Source organism: Halichoeres trimaculatus, unplaced genomic scaffold, assembly GCF_033239565.1.
Source record: "Halichoeres trimaculatus isolate MK-OKI-2021-1 unplaced genomic scaffold, fHalTri1.1 fHalTri1_scaffold_7, whole genome shotgun sequence".
NCBI classification, from domain to species: Eukaryota; Metazoa; Chordata; class Actinopteri; order Labriformes; family Labridae; genus Halichoeres; species Halichoeres trimaculatus.
In genome coordinates this window covers 830,746-851,235 of record NW_027437185.1, presented here as the reverse complement: position 1 = coordinate 851,235, position 20,490 = coordinate 830,746, and the positions used below count along the sequence as shown (strand labels likewise).

Here is a 20,490-nt window from a genome sequence, read left to right as displayed (position 1 = left end):
TTCTTACCACGCCTTCTCTAAGGTTATCAATGACTGCCCTGAAAAAAAGTTTGCAGGTGATTTCAGGAGAGCAGGCATTTTGAAAAAGTTAAAGTACAACTTCAGCTGGTTGTGCTGTGGAAGATAGAGATAATCCTTAAGGGGGAAGAACACATTTTTAACAGGGTTTTAAGGAAACCTCTTACCACGTTGATGAGATAGAGGTCTTTGAAACTCATGTATCAAATGTGATATGTTCAGTCATATAGGGCCAAAGAGAGGGTGATGTGTTGGAGCTTTAATCTGTTCCCTCCTCAGAATGAAAGGTCTGCATGGCTCTATGTTCCTGACCCAAAGGTACCCAGTTAAAGCCAGCGTAACGTCTCAGTCAGATATGCATGTTTGATTCATCAACATGCCATTTCTCTCACATGCAAGGTTATTTTGGATTTCAGCGAACTGACCCGTCTGATTTGAAGAGTTCAAGTTCATCAGTGGAACTGAAGAGCTGATCTTGGACAGCTGAGTGTGGTCTCGGCAGGTCTCTTTTCCCAGGCTCTGTATTAACCCACACTGACACAGCTCTTTTGGTTGAGTATTACATGGATGTGTCTCTGAGCAGGGAGGATGATCTGATCCTCTCTGATGCTGTAACTGTGAGTTACACACACTACACGTGAGGTCACAGCATGAAGGAAACCCTGAGCATGTCATACACACCAGACAAAAAGAATATCTGTCCACACAGGGTGGAGGAGCCAAAACACACACCAAAGTGTGAGTTCTGGTTGGAAAAAGACTCTGAACTGCCCTCTTGGGTGGAGGAAAATGTTCCCTTAAAAAAATTCAGAATGGAGTTCCTCTTTCAGGAGTGAGAACGCACTTTGTGCCTTTTTTTCTTTTCACCCCTGCCCGTCAAAAAGTCTGCGCACGCCACTGCCACAGTGCCAAAAGAAAGCCCGAACAGTTGGCTGGCCATTAGATGACTGTGCTGACCGGACCCCCCCCCCCGACCTGCAGTCAGTGTCCTCTTCCTTTTGAGTGGACCTTCAGAAATGTTCATGGATTTTGAGATTCTGGATTGTGAATAGAAACCATCTGAGCCCTTATCATCAAAATCACCTGACAGTTTAAAGATATCACCTGACATGTAGGGACGGAGGATACGGGAGGTTTACTGGAGTGGATTACAGTATCATACTGATACGACTCATCCTGCTGGGTACCAACTCTCATGGTGCAGCCAGCTCAAAGCCAAACACGAAGGGTGGTGTAAACATACATTAAGAGTCATGACAGGTCAAATGTGATCTTTCATACATGAAATAAGTTTAATGAGTATCATTAAAACAAAGCTAAGGTGTGGAGAGAGCAGACATTGGCTCATCAGTCCTGGATCTGAAGGATGTTCCTCTTCTCCAGATCAGTCATTTCTTTGAGAATCAGAGCTGCATTGTAACGAAGCTCCTGGAACTTGGACACAGGAACCTGGATCAGAAGACAAACAATCAAATGATAAAACAGCCAAGGTGTCCAGAGGTCAGGGTTCATGAGCAGTGATCCTGGTCTTGGACATCATTACAAAGGCCAAACTCAGGAAGAAGTTCAGTCTGACTCCTTCACTCCGCTGCTGTCTGACTCATTACTCAGCTGTGCTACATGTAAAGTCATGATTAGACTTCAGGAGGAAGGCGTCGTAGGGGTTTAGCACAGGGTGAACTTAACTTTACCATCTGAAAGAATCAACAAATTACCTCAAAACTCTGAAGACTCCCATCTGACAGCTTCATCTGCATCAGGACGGAGGGCTGCAGGGCCCTGGCCAAGGAGCTGCAGACACACAGGAGACACAGAACACCCCCAACTTTAGCCTCACACAAGACTGACATTTTCAACATGTTCACCCTGGACAACAACATGGTTACCTGGTGGAAATGGAAACATCCACCCTCCATTTAAAGTCCAGTAATGTAGGAAGGTGAGGGTCATTCTGGGAGGTCACTGTCTCTAGAGCTGCTCGCCTGTGGGTGTGAAGAGGTTTGACATGATGAGAGCCCCTGGTTAGTCTGCTTGGCTCAGGTACTGAAACAAAGTTCCCCAGCAGTTAGAGAAGGACAGAGACGGACAGAAAGAGGAGAGGGCTGTCTGTGAACTCATCATGCTGGCTCTGTTTGTTCAATAACATGAATGCTCATCTAACAGCCTGGGGTAACAGCAGACACAGCAGGACTTCTCTCTGTCCATATTTAGACAAAGTAAAGGAAGAGACCACGCACCGACTGCCAAAAACCACACTGGCAAAGTCTGAGATGAAGTCTTCAGGTATCCTTGGAGACAGAGACACAGACACAGAGACCCACACAGAGTCAGCATTAAATGCAGTTGTGCATGTGTACGACTGATCCAAACACAGGGTGTGATAGAGAAGTTGACTTGGTACCTCAGCTCTCTGAGATCTTCTTTGAAAGCCTAAAAAGTGACACAAACAAAAGGAAGTGTGAACTTTATTTGGCAGGAGCTTAAACCTGTGTCAAAGTGTTACACACCAGCTTACCTCAGGCTTTAGAGAGGATGATGGGATGCGTATGGCCTCAAATAAAATCCTGTACATCCCAGATGTGATGAGACTGAGCCTCTCCTGTGGCACTGTACTGCTCTCTGCTATAGATGTCATCGAGGCTCTGCAGTCCTTCCCCTCCAGGGAACTGACTATAGCTGACACACACAAACACACAAGCACACACACACACACAAGCACACACACACACACACACACACACACACACACACACACACACACACACACACACACACACACACACACACACACACACACACACACACACACACACACACACAAATTGCATTAATATCAATTTAAACAAAATATCAGTATAAAAGAAATGGCCTAACTCACTTCTTGACAAAGGTTTTTTTTTTTTTTTTTTTTTTGTTTGTTTGTTTTTGGCTAGAACCATCTCCTCATGGAGCTGTCAACCTCTTCCACCCTCAACCAAACAGATCATGTAGTGATTAAACCTCTGGAGTGTAACAGCCTCTGTCAGGAGTGTGACTGAGGCGTCTTACTCTGCCCAAGCCAAAAGGCAGAATGACAGAGGCAATTTACACACTTTTCAAAGTGGCCTCTTCTTCAAGAAGACCAAAATCTACCACTGAGGATATTATCATGATCAGAGCTCGTACCCTGTGGGTAAGCATTAAAGTTTACTGTGAATATAGTTATTTAGTCTGTATAGTGAAGTCCATGAAGCAAGCAACATGTGGAGACTGAAATATTTCCTCTTTTCAAACAATTCATCTACAGTTTCTTTCTCCTTATTCTAATATTACGTGATCTTATCCAGAAAGATCTGAAAGTTTTAAAAGCTGAAAATGAAGTGTTTTAAAAAATGTCAAAGGGTTTTCGTTTCTCAGGTTGTTTATTCAGTGAGCATAAATGAGTGGCTATAAAATCACTTCCACTGTATTATAATACTCTGACTGTTGGTCAGTCTTCAGAACAGCTTATGCACACCCCTTTGGGGATCTCTGAGGAAGTTTGATCCATGTGAGTAAAAGGCAGTAAATGTTTTTCAGAGTTATCCCACCTTTGAGACCAAACACATCCCAGTGTGGGTCTGTTTTTCCTTGTTGCTCAGAGATGCTCTCTTTTGATCCACAAAGCAATCAGCCTCAACCACTGAGCATGGCGCTGTGGTTGAAATGTGAACCCAGGCCAAAGTCTGTTTCATATAAGGCAGGCACCTTAAATACTTGGTGTGTTTGTCAGTTTACAGACAGACTTTGTTACTAGTATGGCAGTAGTCATCTATTATTGCAAAGCTTCAATAGTAAGCGTGAAATTATTACTAATAATTATCATACTTTTAATAACTGGTTCAGGTTTTATGTGTCAGTTACAAAACCTGAAAAAGACATGAGCCATTATTAGGGTCCTCGCCCAAAGGAAGACTGAAGCAGTTTACTCTGCCCAAGCCAAGAGCCCCTGTTCTTCGTCCGTTTCTTTAGTACTCTGTCCGGTCTTTGAGCTCAAAATTGACCCCCTTAACATGCTCAAAAACTCACCAAAATTGGCACGCACCTCACGATCGCAAATAAATTCCAAATAACAACCCCCAACCTCCAATACTATGCTCTCTTGTGCCACCTAGGCACACTTAAACGGCCCTAGCGGCCAGTAATTTGCCTTCCAAATTAAGATTTTGCCACATTATTTACCCTTTCTGCAAAAATTACTGTATCTCCTCCGAAAACATACATTTTGACAGCTTGATAATGGCTCACATGAGAGAGAAGACTTTGTTTTACAAAAGTTCTTATGGATTTTGACGTTTTGGACCCGGTTTTCGAATGACGAGCCCTCAAAGTCGATGAACCCCACAGAGGCCCTCTCAACTCCCTCCAGCCAGCTCGCGCAGGCTGCCGCTTTTGGTCCTCCAGACCAGTCATTCCCAAAGTCTGGGTCCTGACCCAAAGGTCGGTCGCCAGAGATTTTTTTATGGGTCACCAAATTAGTTTTGATTTAATCTAATTTTAATTTGTTTACTGATGATTGGCTCCTCACACTGTCATAGCTGGTTATGGTTTCATTGTGAAGGGTCATTGCCACAGTGTTTACTGTAACTGGAAACATGTAACTGTTTTTCAAAAGTCTGAAGCCATGAGCTGGCGATGTCAAAAAACCAAAGCCAAACCACTGTATGTTTTCTTGCTATTTTACAGCACTCAGAGAAAAACACTGTCACTGTGTCACCATCACACATATGAAAGAGCTGACCCATTGATAACTCTGATTGCTAGTTTCCAAAAGAAAGATCTGAAGTCAGATTCAAAACCCCTTTGAGTTTGAGAGTCCAAAATCATTTCTGGCTCTTGGTTAGACACCAGCTGCAGAAACAGGGCTGTTACAGCTTGTTACAGCTGTGCAGTAGCGTCACACTGAAAAAGAGGAATGGAGAGATGCTGTTACCTTTGTTTACCTTGGTTTTACCTTTGGATAAACATTGCATCTTAATATCTTGTCCTCAATATCACATGACTGGGATACAATTCTGAAAAGCAAGCAGGCTAACCCATATACTAAAAATGCAAGTATTTTTTAGAGCGTAAGCCTAATAAAGTTGTAATGCATTTGTTGAATATGTTAGGCCTGTTGGCTGGTACAAAAGATGTAAGATGATGCAGAAACATGATTAAAGAACCCTTTTTATCCTGTCAATTGATTTACAGATGACATATTTTGGATTGGGTCGCCATGGCTTGTTCCCCCCAAAAATTGGGTCACCTGAAAAAAAGTTTGGGAAACACTGCTCCAGACAGAAAGTAAAAATGCTTGTGAAGCTTTACAAATGGCATGGATGGATTCCTGACAACATCCCTTACAAATATATCATATTTTGACACAGATTTGGGTAAATTTATGGCCTCTGTGTGGAGTTGTTTCCAAAACTTTTGTGAATAAATTTCACTTTTCACTCTGCTACAGTTGATGATGTCGCACAATAATTAGGAGTTCCGTGCTGCTGGTCATTTGACTCAGCATAGGACATAATACATTGTATCAACTCATAGCGAAAGGTGGCCAGAAAGGATTGAAACCCTAACAGTGGAGGTAATCGAGGTGATCGAGAGCAGGAGGGCCCGTCCAACGCTGCTTGCAGCTTTAATGTTAACAATGTGTTTCTATAAGGATAAACCTGTTTACTCACTCATCCCATGTTTGTGGTGTTACCTTTTAGAGTTGGCAATAGCAGAGCCATTGGACAGGTAAACTGTCTTCAAACCCACTCTGAACCATGGGGACTGAAAGCACGATAACTTTTAACGGTTATCCACGTACACAGCCCTGAATCGTTTTAATGAAACACTGGACGCCACAAGTAAAGAGGCTTAAACATCCCGATAGCTGACGATCAAGTCCAGCAGCTGACCTTTCAGTAGTTTCCTGAACATGTCCTGGTCCACATCCTTCAGGTTTTTGGACATGGCCTCTATCTCCGGAGGGACCCTGCCCCCCAGGAAGCTGGAATCCTTAGCGTGACTTGAGGACATCCTTTAAGCGGAGATGGATGGGTTGGTTAAGGCGATAACAACTCGGAGTTCAGTCACCCAAACCGTCATACCTGCTTTGTTTACTGTCTGAGGAACCACTTCCGCCTATTGTCACGAGACTCTCGTCTTGATCCAGGCAGTCTCGCGCTGCCATCTTACTTACGTCATCGCTGCTGGGAGAAAACAGATTTGCAAATGGAGGCAGGAGAAATGACCATAAATTGATCGTCTAAAGGTCAGTGCACTATTACAGTTAGCGGGTGGGTGATCACTCTGACAGGCTCTGTAACACTTGGTCCCACCATGGCGGGTTAAAGATCCTCCAGGAGCAGCTGGCCCTCTTTGAACGCAACACGGACAGTTGAGCTTTAGCAACAAGCTAACTTAAACCCAGTCCGTCTTGTGACGGGATGTCCTCCTTTCAGCTGACTAACACGGCTCATTTAATGTGGTGGTCTGAGGGATCACCTACTTTATGCCTGTTATACTGATCATCAGTTAAACACAGTATAAGGGTCGGTAAACGGGTATCCGTTTCTGTGCTTCAGTCCGTGCTTCGGTCTGTTGTTCAGTCTGTGGATCGGTCCGTGCTTCAGTTTGATAGATGCTAGCTTCAGAGGGGAACTTTGAGAGAACCTAAAGCACAGACATGCATCCAGTTTCTTGCATTTTCCTTGTTTTAACCACAGTTACTCCCCGTAACGATGCGGTCTGCGTCAGTTGTGGTAAAACGTGATATAACGTTTTGTTGTTGTGGCTGAACACTGACTGTTACTGATCTGAAAACAATAACTCGTCATGCGTCATTCATGCTCAAACTACATTACGTTTTTCTTAATGCTGGAAAATCAAACTGTGCCTCTAAGTGTTCAGTGGTGTCAGGCCTGTTTGAACTTTGAGCTGGTGTCAACACCTTTAAGAAACAAACAGTAAACCTCCCACCAAGCAGTCTGCTTTAGTTCAGTACCGTTCGGCAAGGTTTGGTACAGTTAAGCCTAATCCCGTTTGCGTTTCCACAGCAAACTGTGCCCTCTTGTGGTGGGCGGCGTGCAAGTCGGATGCCGAAAGCCGCATCTGTTACATAACAGCGTGACGCCGTAGCAGCGCGGCACAGTAATAAATCCAACGAAGAAGAAAAACGCGACACAATAAATGAAGAGCATAGATAAAAGACATGCAGCATTTCGCCCTCTCTGTGATTGGCATGTAGCTGTTTGATACAAAGAACAACCAAGCTTTGTTTCAGAGAAGACTGTGGCTGTTTTCCAAACCGCCTACTGCACTAGCAGTGCCTCCTATTTTGGCTGTAATTTAGTATTTAGTAGGTAGTTTGCAAAAACTCGCAAAATCTGCAGTGTACTAAAAATCCACTGATGTCCTACTGATCCAGGAACATTTCTCAGTATGCAACGGACCAGTCTATCTGTCATACTGTTTCCCACAATGCACGGCGCTAATGCTGTTTGTCGATGCAGGTGGCATGTTTTGGTGAATTACTGCCATCTACTGGAATAAATCAGCATTATAATCACAACACAACACCTATGTTGGACCATCCATGAGATAGTAATATATCTGGTCACTTCCAGTCATAAAAGAGGCGTTTACTTCTACAAATTCATTAGCTCATATGAACCACTAATTCACTTTTTAAACCATACGTAGAACATTTAAAAGTGTTTTTTTTTTAACATCAGCTGTAAATAATAATAATCCCTTTCAGATTTATTTTCAGTAAACAATACAACTTTTGGTGGAAGATTAGAAACCAAGAATGATGATTCTGTTTGATATGATTAACAAAATAACCAAATGCACCTGGAATTACTTGTTTTGTATATTAAATTTAAGGCAAAAAATCCAACATCATCTGTAGCTCTGCCTACCAAGACTGAAAACCAGAGTACTACAAAACAGACCCAGCAGAACAGTCATACTACAGGCAAAAGCAGTCGCAGGGTAAGTGACAATTCTTTTGACCAATCAACGATCTGCAGTGTTGTTGCTCCACCTTCTGAGTGCGGATCGGGAGTATTCCATTAAGCTGGCTAAAAATGGCCGGGCTATTGCCCTGACGCGTCGATTGTCGAAATATATATATATATATATATATATATATATATATATATATATATATATATATATATATATATAATGTGATGATGTTTCATCTAACACTGAATAAAACAGTAGGAAAAAAAAACATGTATAGATGAGATGTCATTTTTTAATGATGACAGTGTTCTATATTTAAATAAGGGGGAAGACACAGAGTCATCTCACCATTTGGAATCACCTTTACATTACACTGGTTAACAACTAAAAAATTGTCTAAGGTTTTAAAGCTGTTTTAAGATCATTTTGGGGTGGAGAATTCAAATATAACATTAGTTTTGCTCTATCAGGTCAACTTTTTAAACTATGACCATTTGTTGTTTTTCACCTTTTCTTTATCTTTACGTGTATGGTTGCTTTATTGTTCACACATCTACAACTTACAGTCACTTTATTTTTGGTGTATATCTATATCCTATATCGTTTTGGATGTTACCCAGTTTTTCTTCTTGAAATACCTTCAGTAAATGACTCATCTTCATTCTTATCACAGAGGTGAGTTCCATGGCTTCTTGTAGAAGAGCTTGCAAAAATCACCCTGATGTATTCTGCTACATCTGTCGTGAATACACATTGGCACCTAACAGGAACTCTGTTCCAAGCTTCATAAAGTGTGCCTATAATTCCTGTTTTGGTATAAAGCTTGGTGACCAAGATAAAGCCTGGGCCCCACATATGGTTTGCAAAGCATGTACTGAGTATCTCCATCAATGGACAAAAGGCAAGAAGAGTTGTCTAAAGTTTGGAGTTCCCATGGTTTGGAGAGAACCAGCAAACCATGTCACCGACTGCTACTTCTGTGTGGTCAATGTAACTGGGATCAACAGAAAAAACAGGGGCTGCCTTACGTATCCTGATCTAGAATCAGCACGCCATCCTGTTGCTCACTGTGATGAAATCCCAGTACCTGTCTTTGGAGAGCTTCCAGATATAAGTGAGGGAGATTCCTCTAGTGACAACGATGATCAAGAGAATCATGTGTTTGTTGATGATGATGCTCCACATCCTTACACACAAATAGAGCTAAATGAACTAGTTCGTGATCTAAGCTTGTCCAAGTCCTCTGCTGAACTTTTGGCTTCCCGATCTATGGAAAAGAACCTTCTTGCAGACAGTACTCGCATAACATTTTACAGAAACAGACATCAGGAATACCTCTGTTTTTTCTCTGAGGAGAATGATTCGGTGTATTGCTCAGACATTGAGGGTCTCTTGCACAAACTAGGAGTGCCAAAGAACGACCCCAAAGATTGGAAACTGTTCATTGATAGCAGCAAGCGATCCCTAAAATGTGTTCTACTACACAATGGTAACAATAATATAGCATGATAAGGAATTCTTAGATAAGTTATTGGCATAACTCAGCCCTTAAGGTGGGCAAAAACATAGATTTTCAACCAATCTGTATAGCTTCAAAGCCTGACCTGACAGAGTAAAACGGATGTCATTTTTGGATTAAGCGCCACTTAATCCCCCTAAATCAGTTAAAAAACTCTAGACAATTTTCAAAAAAAAAGTTTTTTGTTACCCAGTGTTATCATCATGATCAGAACGGACTGCTGGTAAAAGGAAGGTATTTCTATTGAAAATTGTGGCTGTTGTCACCTTTTATATCATCACACAATTTGTGTCTTTATTCTGTAATATGTTGACTGTACTTTGAGGGTGACAGAAGAAAGAAAATCAGATATTTTCAAATAGTTACCACTGGTGGGATCAAACCCACGCTGAAAGTGAAACACAGATTACTGCGAGCCTGTGTCCTGCACTCGAACCACTCAGCCACTGACTTTCCTGCATCAGGGACAGACAGTCTAATATCTGACTCGTATTGATTCATGGTTATTCCAGTCTAGTATGACTGGGGCGGTACACCTGTCAAAGGATAATGCAGGTATGCCACTGTCTCTTAAAATACAGAATCCTCCCGCACTTGAACAGTGGGTCCCGTATTAAATCAATACAGGACGCAGTTTGTCCTGTATTTCCAGTTTGCCTTGAACGCAGCAACGCTCTGCCTAAATTCAACATATGTTCGCATCCGCACACAAGAAACAGCAGTTGGTAGGTTGTTTTTAAGTGTGGAATAAGTGCTCATCTTTATTTGGGTGAGAGACAGTCACAGGAAATCAGAAGTTAACAGCCTGCGGCTGTGGCTGCATCTGGCACTCCGCACCGTGCCTCATTGAAAAGCAAAGGAAGACAAAGCACAGATGTGAGTGTGAGTGAAGCGATTTCAAAGGACAAGGTAAAATCTGTAGCAAAGTGCTTTCTATGCCCGAGGTGGCCTGTCGGACATGCGACAGCATTCGGCTAGAGAGCAATAATATTACAACTTAAGGACAAACAAATGTCAGACTCACAGTTCTCCATACCTGAATCACCTCCAGATTCAGAATCTTATGGATAAAATATTAATTTGGAGAAGTTCATGTATATATATATATATATATATTTTTTTTTCTTCTAAGATTGGTTATTTCTTATCAATACATCAAGAATGCAAACATTTTATTGGTACAACATTAAAAAGGTCAATACAAAATAGATAACCAGTTGCATTCATGACAGAAAAAATATTTTTAAATTCTTACATATTGATTGATACATTACCACAATGTATGTATCTCTTCATAAAGAAACAAAGAACCAGCTGATCATATTTATTTACTGTCTGTGTTATTGAACTCACTAAATGGACTCATTTGAGGATTTGTCAGACAGAAAACAGTTAAAACCTTGTGGCAAGTCTCTGTCCTGGTGACTGGGACAGTTTGGATGGAGTGATGTGGAGTTTCAGGTCCAGTATCATGTCTCCTCTCTTATCTTGGCAGCATGAAAAGCTTCGGGAAGCAACGTTAACATGGCGGCTCATTAAGTACTTCCTGTTGGCCTTAAAAGAGAGGAGAGACGTGGTTTAGAGCTTAAGGATTGACCCAGAGAGACAGCCTCTGCTAGTCCAGCCCCTCTTAACCCTCCGCCCTCCGCAAAGCATAGCTCTCAAGTGTGCTGCAGACAGAGACAGGGAGGAAGAGGTGGAGACAAGGGAAGAACAGAGGGAGACACAGAACATGGAGAAAGAGACAGTGGAGCAAGAGACAGAGACAAAGTTAGTAGAGACTGAGACGGGGAAGGAACAGAAAGAGACAAAAGAGAAAGAGACAGGGGAGAAAGAGAGAGAAAGAGGGAAGAAAGAGATGGAGACAAAGACGAGGGAGAAAGAGACAAAGACAAGGGAGAAAGAGACAGAGACAAGGGAGAAAGAGACAGAGATATGGAAGGAGGAGGGGGGGACAAGGGGAGAACAGAGAGAGATGAGACAGTGGAGAAGTTGACAGTGGAGACAGAGACAAAGCCAGTAGAAACAGACAGGAGAGGAAGAGACAGGGACATGGGAGGAAGACACAGAGACATGGGAGGAAGAGACAGGGACATGGGAGGGTAAGACAGGGACATAGGTGTAAGAGACAGGGAAATGGAAGGAAGAGACAGAGACATGGGAGGAAGAGACAGGGACATGGGAGGAAGAGACAGAGACATGGGAGGAAGAGACAGGGAAATGGAAGGAAGAGACAGAGACATGGGAGGAAGAGACAGGGACATGGGAGGAAGAGACAGGGACATGGGAGGAATAGACAGGGACATGGGAGAAAGAGACAGGGACATGGGCGGAAGAGACAGAGACATGGGAGGAAGAGACAGGGACATGGGAGGAAGAGACAGGGACATGGGAGGAAGAGACAGGGACATGGGCGGAAGAGACAGAGACATGGGAGGAAGAGACAGGGACATGGGAGGAAGAGACAGGGACATGGGAGGAATAGACAGGGACATGAGAAAGAGACAGGGACCTGGGCGGAAGAGACAGAGAGATGGGAGGAAGAGACAGGGACATGGGAGGAAGAGACAGGGACATGGGAGGAAGAGACAGAGACATGGGAGGGAGAGACAGAGACATGGGAGGAAAAGACAGGGGCATGGGAGGAAGAGACAGGGACATGGGAGGAAGAGACAGGGACATAGCAGGGAATAGGAGGAAGAGACAGGGATACAGGAGGAAGAGACAGGGACATGGGAGGAATAGACCGGGACATGCGAAGAAGAGACAGGGAAATGGGGGGAAGAGACAGAGACATGGGAGGAAGAGACAGGGACATGGGAGGAAGAGACAGAGACATGGAAGGAAGAGACTGGGACATGGGAGGAAGAGACAGGGACATGGGAGGAAGAGACAGGGACATGGGAGGAAGAGACAGGGACATAGGAGGAAGAGACTGGGACATGGGAGGAAGAGACAGGGACATGGGAGGAAGAGACAGGGACATGGGAGGAAGAGACAGGGACATGGGAGGAAGAGACAGGGACATGGGAGGAAGAGACAGGGACATGGGAGGAAGAGACAGGGACATGGGAGGAAGAGACAGGGACATGGGAGGAAGAGACAGGGACATGGGAGGAAGAGACAGGGACATGGGAGGAAGAGACAGGGACATGGGAGGAAGAGACAGGGACATGGGAGGAAGAGACAGAGACATGGGAGGAAGAGACAGGGACATGGGAGGAAGAGACAGGGACAATGTGTAGAGATGAAAGCATGTGTTTGGATCTTCCTTTGTGTTATGTGTGAGCTCTGTGAGGCCCTCTATTAACCCTTGATCAACTCACACACATGACTGTGCCACAGTTTCACAGCTTGAAGCTAAAGCTGCAGAACTAGGCTGCTGGAGTGTTTCACATCATCACCAGCTGTGACAAAGAGGAGGACAAGGAGGACAAGCTGTAGAAGGCGGTGCTGTCAGCTGAAAGAGCAGTTCACTGGGGGAGCTGTAAGATGAAGGAGCTGTTAGCTGGAGGAGCTGTCAGCTGTATGAGGAGCTGTCAGCTGTAGGAAGAGGAGCTGTAAGTTTGGGGAGCTGTTAGCTGAAGGAGCTGTAAGCTGTGGAGGTAGGAGCAGTTATCTGGGGCAATTTTTAGCTGCAGGAGCTGTAAATTTGAGGAGGAGGAGTCGTAAACTGGGGAAGCTGTTGGCTGAAAGAGCTATAAGAGCTGTAAACTGGAGGAGGAGGAGGAGGAGCTGTAAGCTGAGGGAACAGTAAGCTGGTGGTACAGTAATCTAGAGGAGAGAGAGCTGTTAGCTTAAGGAGGAGAAAAGTTAGCTGGAAGCTGGAGGCGAAGCATTTAGCTGGAGGAGCAGTTAGCTAGAGGAGCTGATATCTGAAGGAGGAGGAGCTGTCAGATGGAGGAGCTGCCTGGCTCTGCTCCTAACCACAGTCCTCAGTTGCTCACTGTGTCACTGAAAGCAACAGGTCCTCCCCGTCCATGCAGCCTTACTCTGGGCTCAGTTCTTTCTGAATTCAGGAGCTTCTTCTGCCAACATGTCTGATCCCTTTTCTTTTGTTTGTGTGTGTGTGTGTGTGTGTGTGTGTGTGTGTGTGTGTGTTTGTGTGTGGTGTGTGGTGTGTGGTGTATGGTGTGTGTATGTGTCTTTAGTTCTTTTGGCCATGTCTGAGTCTTTGTACGAGAAGTTCTTGGCCCCAGAGGAGCCTTTCCCTCTCCTCTCCCAAAGAGCCAACCTGAGTGATGTGGGGAACCTGGATGTCAGTGACTTCAGCTGTCAGCTGTCCTCCTGTCACAGAACAGATCCTCTGCATCGTTTCCACAGCAACAGGTGAGTGGAGCACCGTGAGTGTGTGTGTGGCCCAGTGGGTTCATGTGGAGCACTGTGAGTGTGTGTGTGGGGCCCAGTGGGTTCATGTGGAGCACCGTGAGTGTGTGTGTGGCCCAGTGGGTTCATGTGGAACACTGTGTGTGTGTGTGGGGCCCAGTGGGTTCATGTGGAGCACTGTGTGTATGTGTGTGTATGTGTGTGTGTGTGTGTGTGTGTGCGTGTGTGTGCGTGTGTGTGTGTTTGATGTGTGAGTGTGTGGCTCAGTGGGTTTATATGGAGCACTGTGTGTGTGTCTGTCTGTGTGTGTGTGGGTAGTTGGATCTGACGGTCAGTGGAGCGGTGTGTTTATCAGGGACTACATTTAGTGTCATTAACTTTTTTTTTCTAACACCTCCTCTGATGGTGGAGGTCCACTAGACTCAGGAACCCCACCCCCCACCCCCATTCTCCTATTCTCCTCCTCCACTGGTTGCTGTTGATATAAACTCTGGATTGTTGGCACTGATCATACGTGCTTAGCGTCCTGTAGCAGGTGGATTGTCTCACAGGACTGATCCAGCATACGCTGATGGTCTGCTCCCCCAACCCCATCCTCTGGTTGTTGTTGATGTAAACTCTGGGTGGTTTACCCTGATCAAGCATGTTTAGTGTCCTCTAGCAGGTGGATCGTCTCTCACAGGACTGATGCAGCACTAACTGATGGTTCTCCTCAGGTGGAACCTGACCTCTTGTGGGACCAGTGTTGCCAGTTCAGAGTGCAGCGAGGAGCTCTTCTCCTCCGTATCTGTGGGAGACCAGGATGACTGTTTCTCTCTTCTGGATGACCAGGAGCTGACGTCTCTGGACTTCTTCCCAGAGGGCAGCGTCTGCAGTGATGTGTCCTCCTCCATCAGCACGTACTGGGACTGGTCAGACAGTGAGTTTGAATGGCAGGTTGGTACCAGGAATGTTTTAAGTCTTCTTTGTAGGATTCATTGATGAGCTTTAATTCTGGATAATGAGAACCTGCTCCTTGTTCTTTGTTCTCTTCCAGTTACCAGGGAGTGACATTGCCAGTGGCAGTGATGTGCTTTCTGACATAATCCCAAGCGTTCCAAGCTCCCCCTGTCTGTTCTCCAAGAGGAAGCCAAAGAGCCACCCACATCGTAACCTGGATGAGCTGCCGTGGAGCGCAATGACCAACGATGAGCAGGTGAAAAAAAGAGGGATTTATCAAAGCAGTGTCTATGAGCACAGGACCTCTCTGCTGAATCTGATACACAGAGTCCACCTAACCCATTTCTAGACTGAATCTAGTCTTTGTCTGATGCCGCGGCCACACCAAACGCGAACACGCGAATTTACTCGCGCGAATTGCCTGTCACGCGCCGCGTGAACACCCGAGTCTCGCCGCTGGACTTTTTTTGACAAGCTGAGGGGTGAACGCGCGTTAGCGCGGTACTGCGCATGCGGAGTAGAGAGCTCGTTCATTTAAAGACCCAAAGTCCTAAAGAGCAGCTGAAAAACAAAGCATGACAGGAGAGTGTGTGAAAGCTTTGGAGATCACAATCAATGCCTGCTGCCTCTCCCTGGTAATCCACCAGCCCTGCTTGGCTGTTCCCTGAGACCTCCCGAACCCCCGACCACCCGAACCCCCGACCCATGTTCCTGGAGGTCTCCCTGGGGATAATGAAGGGGTGGAGGAAAGAGAGGAGCACAGAGAACTTCCATCTTTTCCCTGGCTCTGCCCCTGCCCCGCTCTTTCCTCCCACTATCAGGCTCAAAACTCCACTGAGGAAAACACAGTCGGACTCAGTGATAGCCCGTGCATGTGTTATAGGCAACCATGTTGTATGTAATCGCGCCACAAATTCGTGTTTGGTGTGGCCGCACTATGAAATTGTTACCCCACCCTTCCACCGACTCTTGTTAGGAGTTCAGGTTTGAACAATGACCCAGTTGAAGCAGTCATTCTGGCTGCCACCAAGCTTACTCTCTGTGTGTGTGTGTGTGCGTGTGTGTGTGTGTGTGTGTGTGTGTGTGTGTGTGTGTGTGTGTGTTTGTTTGTTTGTGTGTGTGTTTGTGTGTGTGTGTGTGTGTTCATGCTGCCATGTTAACCCAGTCCTAGGTACAGTATCAGCCATGAAACAGCCTAAGTCTTGAGTCAGAGTACATGTCACTGATCCAGTGACTGGTTGGATCCAGTTTAACTGTTCAGTTCTGGGTCTTATGGAGTCCTGATTCTGGTGCCATTACTTTTAAAGGGAAAGGAAATAATGAGCAACTTTTGCCTTTATTGTTGGGATCTTAAGGCTCTGTAAAGCAAATTGTTAGCCATTAACATTGAAACCCCAAACTCAAGCTGTCTTTGCACTTTTCTGTCATAGGTCTAGAGCCGGCTCCAGGATCAGGGCTGATCCACAAAGTTTCTGTCAGGAACATAAGGAACCAGCTATTTATAATGAGCTGCTTAGCATAATGTAGCATTGATTTAGATTTAGATTTATTGGTCGCCGGAGGGGAAATTCATTTCCACTGACTGTACATTACAGACTAACAACAACACCAACAACAAACATTGCACACATTTATGTCTGGTTCTGCCATTCTTTGAAGTCTGCAGTGCACAGACTCCTGGACAGAGGTACCAAACACTCTTTTTTTTCTCTGTCCACATCTAGGTGGAGTACATCGAGTACCTGAGCCGGAAGGTGAGCACAGAGATGGGCCTGAGAGAGCAGCTGGACATAATCAAGATCATCGACCCTAATGCTCAGATCTCCCCAACAGACAGCGAGTTCATCATAGAGCTCAACTGTCTGACAGACGACAAGCTCAAGCAGGTGGGTCCCCAGCATCAGCACCTCAGGTTCAGCTTACAGTGAGCACATATGAGATAAGAAAGTCAAACTGTAGACAGGATCAGCTTACAGTGAGCATATATTAGATCAGAGCATAGAACTGTGGTCAGGATCAGCTTACAGTGAGCATGTATGAGATAAGAAAGTCAAACTGTAGACAGGATAGCTTACAAAGAGCAGGTATAAGATCAGAGCATGGAACTGTGGTCAGAATCACTTACAGAGAGCACCTATGAGATCAGAGCCTTGAACAATGGACAGAATTAGCTTAAGGAGAAAATGTATGAGATCACAGCTGTCAACCTTGGTCAAAATCAGCTTGCAGTGAGCACATAGAAGATCAGAGCATTGAACCGTTGTTGGGATCAATTTACAGTATACATGTATGAGACCTCAGCATGTACAAGATTAGAGCAATGAACCATGGTCAGAATCAGCTGACAGTGAGCGTGTTTGAGATCAGAGTGTTGAACCGTGGTCAAAATCACCTTCCAGAGAGCACTGTGAGGTCAGTGTTTAACTGTGGTCATAATCAGCTCACAGAGAACACATATGAGATCAGAGCGTTGAACCTTGGTCAGGATCAGGTTTACAGGAAGAGACAAGGACAGAGCAGAAATCAGCTCTGCTATTAAAAGGATAGAGTCCTGATCAGGCCCTGATGATAGACCTGGACTAGGACAAAAGGTTTCATCAACACCTCCTCGTAGAGAGTCCTGATCAGGCCCTGATGATGTGTGCACCTGTGGTTTTGCCCTCTTACCTCATCAGTTACAGACTTTTTCTGAATCTTTCAGAGACCGCCTGTAAACTTTTTTTATGCCTGTTCAGGTTGGTGTGTAACGACCAGCTCTACTGTCTCACAGGAAATCCAGCTCAGAGTCAGATCTTTGTACCTGATGTGGGTGCAGTTTCACAGCACCCTGGTGTGGATGTAACGGTCACAGTAGTGCCTAAGTAACATGGAAGAAACAGAACACAGACATGTTTACAGCATTGGTGTGTTCTCAGGTGCGTAACTACATCAGAGAGCACTGCCCCCGGCAGCGCACCAGTGGCACCAGAGAAGGCTGGAAGAGGAGCAGCCACAGCAGCGCCAGCACAGGTGGCATCAGTGGAGCAAGCAGCAGTAACGCCAGCATGGTCAGCTCTGCTAGCTCCTCCACTGGCTCTACAGCCTCCAACTCTGTGACAGGTGAGAAGATACCTGCTCTTTCACTGGTCCTTCCATGGAGAATTCCTCAGCTTTCAGTGGGACCCTGGTTGGGTTTGTCTTTGGTCTAACTCCTGCTTTTCTTTGCCTTCCCAGGTGGAACAGCGTCAGCCTGTAGTGGGAGCAGTGTCGCCAACATCAGCAGAGCTCACAGTGACGGAAACCTTTCCAGTGCTGCAGAGCGCATTCGAGACTCCAAAGTAAGACATGATTGTGTGAGAAGAAAGACCTCCTTAACCAAACTAAGTCCAATCTGATCTTTTGAGGTAAATTTGAACCAGATCCTGAAGTTTGTTTATTTCCCACTGTGTCTGAAAGGTTCTTAAAATACAACAACAAACAAGAACACCTGATTCTTGGAACACATTCCATTTCCTCTGCATCATGTCACTGAGTGCTTTTTATTCCTTTTTGTCTCAGAAACGTTCAAAGCAACGTAAACTCCAGCAGAAAGCCCTCCGTAAGCGACAGCTAAAGGAGCAGCGACAGGCCCGTAAAGAGCGTCTGAGTGGACTGTTTCTGAACGAGGAGGTTCTGTCGCTGCGAGTAACAGAGGAGGACAACCATGCTGATGACCTGGACATACTGATGTGACACCAGTGAATCACTCAGTGCTCCCTCTACGCCTGTCCTCTCACTACCTTTAGAGCCTACACACCACGAGAACAAAAAAACCGACACCATCCACCTGCTCTGATTAGCTCTCCAAGTTAGTGGTACATCGCTGATTTAGCCTGGCTATGGCTGGTGTTACTGGTTTGTCTGGTATTCACCTGAGCCACACTGACATTCACAGTATGCAGGGCTGTTTCTGCGCGGCTATGGTCGTCCTGGGCTGTAATGGAAAATGCTGCAGGCAGCATTGTTGAGGAAGATTTTTAAAGTCACAGTTAGCTGATGCACTGATCATGTGTGTCATGGGGGTTAGGGATAAGGTTAATTAATCAGGATGAAGGTGGCCTAACAGATGCATTTGTGGATCCAGAATCTATGCTTTATACTGTTAGTATAGACACTGAGTCTGTTCCAGAGTCAATTTAGAGAAAAACACCTGAAATATAATGACACAACGCTCATTAAAGTCCAGACCTGAGGAAGTGAACCATGTCTTCTGTCCTCAGACCAGGTTGGAGGAACTGGTCTGAGTCCACGTGCTTGGTGTTCCGGCAGCGTGTCGTTAGTTCTAAGGCTTAGAGGGAGCACTGAAACCATGCATGTTTAAGTCGTCTCCCCACCAACCTCTGTGTTGTCCAATAAATAACAGCATTAACATTTAAAAACACTTGTCTAAATGTAACTTGTGTTGTGTTAAGATAAGAAATCTGCTCAGTTACTGACTGCTTTGAGGATATTCTTGTGATGTTTTTTTTCCTTCTCTCCCTCTCCCTCTGTGTGTGTTTCCAGCTTTGTTTTGCTGCTGTATCTGAACGTTGTTTTGATGCATTTAGCTGAATTGTTTCCAGTAGATAAGGTGGCACTTCTCTAAGACACACTCAGACATGCTTTCTTGACTTGTTTTCTAGCATTCACTGAGTTTCTTGACAAAGTCATGAATAAACTTGGACTATCCTCTGTCTGAGTCCAAAGTTTGACTTTCTCTCTTTTCTGGGACATTTGGATGGAGAAATATGGCTGAAGGGTGAAAAAGGAACATTTTCCTCACTAAAACACAATATCAATGCAAAGACTCCTATAATGGAAAACACAATGCTAATGTCTGTAAGGGTACTATACAGTGTATCTCGAAAGTAGTCACAGCACTTTGTCCATGGGGGCGCCACAATACAAACACAAAGTCTTCCCCTCACTTTGTGGTCATTTGACCTATGACTATAGACAGTATAGAACATGTATGAAGTCTCCTCGACGTCACCCGTCTGTTTCTGATACAGAAAATGAAGCACATCCGCTATCACAGCCATGGTGGTAGTGGCAAGGGCTTCACATACAGCTATAGGGCGCCTGTCAGTCACGTGACCCTGAGCTGTGCCTCTGATTGGATGAGCTTGTGATCTTCATATCCTCTGAATTGCAGAGTTAGAAAAAAAATTAACCCCCTGTGCAGTGTGTGTAAACTTAGCAACTCAGGCAAGAGACGTTTTTTTGAACCAGGCTGTAAAAAGGTTAATTTCTGCTTTGAAAACAGCTTTTTTTTTTTTGGCCAGGTGTGTATGTGACTTCCGGTACTTCCGGAGCCAGCCTCAAGCGGACACTCGAGAAACAGCAGGTTTTTAGCACTTCTGCATTGTCTCATATTCTTAGACCGGAGGTTGCCGCTTGCCTATGACACATGCATGTTCAGCAGAAGGCCAACTAGTGTTGGTTCCCGAGCTGCTCTCATAGTGCCCCGGAGTGAGTGAAAGTTGAGCCAAGGTTCATCATGGTTTAGTTTAGGAACAAACTGTATCTGATTGGACAATGAGCCTGCATTCACTGCTCCTGCTTTGTTTCACTTCATTATCTGTGAGATGGTATCAAAAGATATTTACAAAAAAAAAACCATTGATGTCATCTCCAGGGCTTCATAGAATTCCTCTGTAGGACATTGCACCTTCCAAACTCCAGAAACCGGTCTCCACAGCTCTCATTCTTCAATTTGACAT

The 20,490-nt window shown here is 45.0% G+C and overlaps 2 protein-coding genes across 2 annotated transcripts; one reads left to right on the top strand and one right to left on the bottom strand.

The window, feature by feature from the left end:
- Positions 1-1,286: 1,286 nt before the first annotated feature.
- Positions 1,287-6,263, bottom strand: commd5 (COMM domain containing 5). Its single transcript, XM_074674346.1, has 7 exons — positions 5,931-6,263; positions 2,534-2,694; positions 2,420-2,448; positions 2,256-2,306; positions 1,905-2,000; positions 1,734-1,809; positions 1,287-1,467 (listed from the first exon to the last, which is right to left on the bottom strand). The coding sequence occupies exons 1-7, from the start codon at positions 6,049-6,051 to the stop codon at positions 1,366-1,368; spliced, it is 636 nt and encodes a 211-aa protein (XP_074530447.1). The 5' UTR covers positions 6,052-6,263; the 3' UTR covers positions 1,287-1,365.
- Positions 6,203-19,455, top strand: fam199x (family with sequence similarity 199, X-linked). The gene is made up of 8 exons (XM_074674345.1): positions 6,203-6,286; positions 13,657-13,834; positions 14,548-14,767; positions 14,868-15,026; positions 16,495-16,656; positions 17,686-17,869; positions 17,984-18,087; positions 18,308-19,455. The coding sequence occupies exons 2-8, from the start codon at positions 13,668-13,670 to the stop codon at positions 18,479-18,481; spliced, it is 1,170 nt and encodes a 389-aa protein (XP_074530446.1). The 5' UTR covers positions 6,203-6,286; positions 13,657-13,667; the 3' UTR covers positions 18,482-19,455.
- Positions 19,456-20,490: the final 1,035 nt, after the last annotated feature.

Coding starts and splice junctions, on each gene's coding strand:
- commd5 (XM_074674346.1), bottom strand. CDS start 6,051: ATGTCCTCAAGTCACGCTAAGGATTCCAGCTTCCTGGGGGGCAGGGTC. Junction 1,810..1,904: donor GATGTTTCCATTTCCACCAG/GTAACCATGTTG, acceptor GTGTGTCTGCAG/CTCCTTGGCCAGGGCCCTGC. Junction 1,468..1,733: donor GGAGTCTTCAGAGTTTTGAG/GTAATTTGTTGA, acceptor CTTCTGATCCAG/GTTCCTGTGTCCAAGTTCCA.
- fam199x (XM_074674345.1), top strand. CDS start 13,668: ATGTCTGAGTCTTTGTACGAGAAGTTCTTGGCCCCAGAGGAGCCTTTC. Junction 16,657..17,685: donor CAGACGACAAGCTCAAGCAG/GTGGGTCCCCAG, acceptor GTGTGTTCTCAG/GTGCGTAACTACATCAGAGA. Junction 18,088..18,307: donor AGCGCATTCGAGACTCCAAA/GTAAGACATGAT, acceptor TTTTTGTCTCAG/AAACGTTCAAAGCAACGTAA.